General features: G+C 29.4%; 1 protein-coding gene across 2 annotated transcripts in view; it reads right to left on the bottom strand.

Moving 5' to 3' along the window:
- Window positions 1-1,128, bottom strand: part of LOC111088567 (alpha-scruin-like) — a 43,924-nt gene extending 42,796 nt beyond the window's left edge. For both annotated transcript variants that reach the window (XM_022399068.1, XM_022399069.1), the window contains exon 1: window positions 1,017-1,128. In XM_022399068.1, the coding sequence (XP_022254776.1) occupies window positions 1,017-1,047 (31 nt within the window). In that variant the 5' untranslated portion in view covers window positions 1,048-1,128. The remainder of the gene's footprint in view (window positions 1-1,016) is intronic.
- Window positions 1,129-5,518: the final 4,390 nt, after the last annotated feature.

The raw sequence follows: 5,518 nt of genomic DNA, 5'->3' as shown, positions 1-5,518 counted from the left end.
AAGGAGGTATGAGCCAGTCAATGTTAAGGCAAGAAATACAACCATTAAGAAAGGACATCCACTCCCAGAACATTTAACTGACCTTTATAAGAAGAGCATAGTCATACACCTGAAAAAAACTATTTTTTCAAAATTCTTTATTAGAAATGGCAGAAACACTGCCCTATGAGTGACTATTTGTGCTATTAATTATTAATCATAGTATTCATACCTCATTGAAAAGAATTTAGAAAAGTGAACATTTCCTAAAAAATAATTTTTTTCTAGGAAATACTGCATGGGAAAAGTGTTTGGAATGTGCTCTTTAGTCATATACAACTCACTGCATCAAAATAATTCAATGCACAGAGCTCAAAAGTTTCATAAATTTTGCTCACATAAGCTAGTGTTTTGATATTAATAATAGGTGTTTAAGAACTCCAGTTTCTCAGTGCTATATTTAATAATTGCATCAATAAAGATATAATCAAACCCTCATGTACAGTCCTAGTGAAAGTTGTGTTCTTGTTTTGAGAAGAGTACTTTTATTTAAAATTGTGTTCTATTATAAAGAAATGGTTGTTGCACATACCACAGCTATTTTGCTAACTGTCTGAATTTTGAGTACCCAAAGTGTGAAATTTTTGTTTGTGGTGCCATTCAATAGATCGTGTTTTGGTTACAAATGTAGATACTGACATACACGTTACATCCATTATAGTAAAATAATAATACAGAAAGTTACTGGTGTGCTTGCATATCACAATTTGAAGTAAAATATTAAAACATCAATGGCAGCTATAATACCAGAATACATGTGTTGCAGAATATATGATACAAGGTATTTTGCATCACTATTAAATTTGAAGTAAATGCCAGATAATTTGTTATCACTCAAAACTTTCTCTTTTTTATATTTTTTATCTGAATACATAACTTCACTTTTGAATATATTTCCCTAATATATACTATATATATTATAAAATAGAAAGCAAATATTTTATGTTGAGTGACTGATGTTAATTTTAAAGACTTACGAGTTTGTTTGGATATCATAGACATAAACATTGTTGACTACTGGGGGTATTTTTTCATCAGTCTTTGGTTCTGTAAGACCACCTACAACCCATATCTGCCTGTCTAAACATGTAATTCCTGCTCCTACCAATGGCTGAGGCAAGTTTGTGACAAGTGTCCAAGTGTTTTCATCAGAGTTATATATTTCCATTGATGTCAATATCCTGCAAAGAAAATTGACTCATTCAAGAAGCATGATAAGGACTATAATAATGGTTTTGCACAATTTATATATCTGTTATAATAAGATATATACTACAAATACACTCCAAAGCTCCATTTTAAAAACTCCAATGTTCTATATCCAGTTTACCTGTTAAAAATTCCAAGTCCACACACCATAACAATTGGTTTTAAGACAAAATAGGAAATATTTATACACAAGTGAAGATTTTAAGTAAATATTTATTTACACTTGAGCAAGAACTTGGAGACAATTAAAAACAGAAAGATCAATTATTTAATTACAAACCGGCCCTGATCGTTTCTTCCACCAAAAACGAATAGTTTGTTCTCTGCTGCTAATACACTATGACAGGCTCTAGCATGTATCATCATCGCTTTATGCTCCCATTGGCTGGTGTGTATATTAAGTCCAAAAGTGGTTCGTGTGGCAACCATTTCACCTTTGACTCTTTCAAAAAAACTGTATCCCCCTATACAAATTTAAAGAAAATAGAAAATTCTGCAATTAACATTTAGGTTTCTAACTGTTATTTGTTTTGTTTTTCATATATAAAAAGCTTTTTGAGGAATTTTTGAACTGAAATTTGTTTTAATTTGATAAAGTTCTGGCAGGGAAAACAAAAGTATCTTACACTATATATCAAAATTTCTAAAATCAGTATGTTATTTTTTAATATATCAATAAATTATTTATAAAATTGCATATAATAGCAATGACTTATCAAATAATACCTAATAAAATATAACTTTATTCACCAATAACTTCATTTCTTAAAACAAATTACATATTATGTTGCTACTCCACAAGATAATTATCAATCTGATATATTTGTATTAATTTTTCAAGCCTAGTTTACAAGAGGTAATTTCAAATGCTAAGTTGGTTGTTACTGTATATTATACAAATTCTCAAATAGTGTTTTTAAAACTGCGATTTTCTATGTGATATTTTTAGGTATTATTATTACTTACTTTTAAGGATAGTAATAGTACTCATTCTAACTAGTGGTTTGAAAGAAATGTATTATGGAGTGAAAATGAATTCTGACCTGACTGAACTAAAGAAAGACTGGATAAGTATTTGATAAAATACAAAATCAATTAATTTAACTACATACAAACAATTCATTTCAATTAGTTAATGAATTCACTGGATTCAATAAGTTAATCAATGCAATGGAGGAGACAGTCACACTTCCTTCACTAAGCATTAAAAAGATTTGCACTAGGTGAAAATTTGGGCAAGACCGACAAGATCAACCTCGATATACTTATTTGAATAAGTTCAAGTTTCCCAGAATGCATTTGATAACCACATCACCTGGCATTTCATTGACCAAGATAGACAAGACTGTTGTCTTCAGGTATTTCTAAACCTCTACACAAACAAAGTTACCAGAGAACACATTAGTACAAATCTAAGAAATTGTACAGCACCACTTTCCATAAGAAAGTCAAAATACCAAAGGGAAAATGACCCTCAGCAGTGTGTAATTAGCACAAGAATAAGGTCGTTGCATTCCAAGTCCAGTTATCGTCAAACTATATAATCAACATGTGCACCAAACATATGTTACTCCAAAAAAAATTGATAATTTTGATGAACAAGAAATATTCAGCTTTCTAAACTAAAAGAAAAGAAACCATTGGTATGGTTTACATAACACAGGCACAACTTTTATAGAACATCATTAAAATCATTAATACACTAAGCATTAAAAGTATTATTAGAAAAAACTATTCTTATAATAGTTATATAAATTAATTCTTTGTCAATTAGACAAATTTCAATTAATTTGTCAAAATACAATGAGGTTAATATTTTTCATACCAACCTGTTACATAAATATGAGAATGCAAAAGAGCAGCAGCATGGTAAGTACGAGGTTCTGGCATGAGACCACAATACTCCCAAACATCTGTAGGCAGATGATAACGAAAAATTGCTCCTCCTGACGATTGAAGTAGAAAACAAAATTAGATAGATACACACACAACCAGCTCAAAAACAGGAAGAACCTTTTAATAAAATGTTTCTTATTATAAAAGTATTGCTATTTACAGAAGTTTCTTCAATAACACTTAAGCCTAAAGTGGAGGGCTGTTATATCATGGTATATCATGTTTAGATTGAGTAATTTTTCTTTCATAACTTAAAAAGACTTTTGTCACAGTTTGGAAGATATTCTTATACACTGACTTTCAGAAGTTATAATTACTCATACAATTCAGAATATTCAAAATTGAGTGTTTTAAATGACATGCAGCAAGAACTACTGAACACAAAGCAGATGATATCTTTCAATACCACCATATGTATCATCATCTGCTTTCTTTGTAAAGGTTAGAGAAATTAAGCTGTCAAGTTTATTAATTACAAAACTATATTTAAACATACTTAATTTATCCACAATTTCAGAAACATCCATATTTCCATATATATATACCAATAGATGTCATTAAGAATGGCATTTTTTTCATGTATCTCATTATTGCATCGCCTTTTATGAAATATTTTAAGATTTATTTATTAGTAGTATTTGTTCTAATTAATGTACAAATATTTCTGATGTCATTATGGAAATAAAGATAAAAGTGGAAAAGCAGCTTCATTTGACTGGACATGGGGAATAGAAATAAGTTGTTGTTTTTTCAACTTAACACATAAAGCTATTAATAGATTAATTTATTAATTTGTAAATTTATAATTTATTGCATACATACTAAATGAATATGACACTGAGACTGCTTAACATTAAGTGTACTTTCAACATACCTCAACAGTGTAAATTTGGACATCTGAAGCTATATTTCTATGCTTTTTGATAATAAGACTGGCTAATGTGATAATGCATAGAATCTTCCTTATAAGGCACTTTCCTTAATATTTGTGTTTTATTAGCTAAAGCCTACAACCTTTTGCTGTGCTTTCATTCAAAATATATTCTAATGCTTTATGTGTGTGACTAAAACTACAAAAGAAACATCCTTACTATGTTCTCAATTTAAATTCTTGAGTATCAAATTTGCATAGAATTAAAACAATTCCTCAACTTACACTTTTATTTCATCTGAACATCTCCATATTTTACTCTTAATTCCATGAGAGACAGATATAAAGTATCTTACCAACTAGTTAAGTCAGAAAACATATTTACAATTTATTCTGTGCACTCTGAAAACACTGACATAGCATTGCTTTCTCCAGAACATCTCAAATAAGTCTGGTTGGTGAGAGATAAAGTTAATGTCATAATATTTCACATTTAAAGTAATTTAATCTGAGCATCCTTTCTTAATCATCTATATGTCAAATGATATTTTTTTGTCTACTTAGTTTTTAACTTTTATCTACCATTCTTTGACTCAGATTCCCAATATTTATTAAGTCAGGTAATGACTTAGAATGTTCTGAAATGTTAATGATATCCACTACTAAATTTTACATACTAACATTTTGCATTATTAGACATTCTCTTTATTAGATATACACGACTGTTCATTTTAAGTTTAATACAAGAGTATTATTTAGCTTATATTGCGTGAGTATCAAAGCAAGATATTTTATATGCAAGAGTTATGGCAACTTTGCTTACATAACTCTTTATGAATCATTTGTTGAGTAGTTCAATTGTTGTGAACTGACGTCATGTTACTCGAACCTTCTGAATTTTTGGTCGTTGCTTTAGGTGAGTATTGTTACATCATAAGATACTGTAGTTTGTAGAAAGTGTAGGCCTCAGTCAGGTAATATACATATATATATTATATATATATATATATATAGGAGACCAAGTTAGTACAAGTAAGTATGTTAGTGAAAGTGAAAGTAAAAGTGAAGTTAGACTGCATGGGAGAAAGCTGTAACAGGCAATTTCTAAATTGAGTTTCACAACTTGCACTGTAATAACAGAGACAGAGATGAATAATTTGTCTTGTCAAAGGGTGTTTTAAAGTAACTGAACCGACTGAGTGGACTTTGACAAAAAAAGAGACAATTATTTAAAGCTCTAGGTACAACTGTGATAACCAATAGCATAACGAATTTTTTGTACATGAGTTTGACTTATTTTTAATATATTATTTTAAAACAAGTGGATTGTGTGCTATCCATTTATTGTTGAAATTTATCACCAACAAGCCACAGACACCTACTGTAAAGAATCCTGCCCACACACATAAGTAAAAACCTGATACTCTTTGTCCCATGATATTTCTGGCAAAAAAATTTACTCTTTAGTTTGTGATGAAGCACCTTTTAAAACTTTTGAATTCT

This window comes from Limulus polyphemus, unplaced genomic scaffold (genome assembly GCF_000517525.1).
Source record: "Limulus polyphemus unplaced genomic scaffold, Limulus_polyphemus-2.1.2 Scaffold4019, whole genome shotgun sequence".
Taxonomy (NCBI): Eukaryota; Metazoa; Arthropoda; class Merostomata; order Xiphosura; family Limulidae; genus Limulus; species Limulus polyphemus.
Note: the sequence above shows the minus strand (reverse complement) of the source record. Positions and strands in the feature narration are given on the sequence as shown.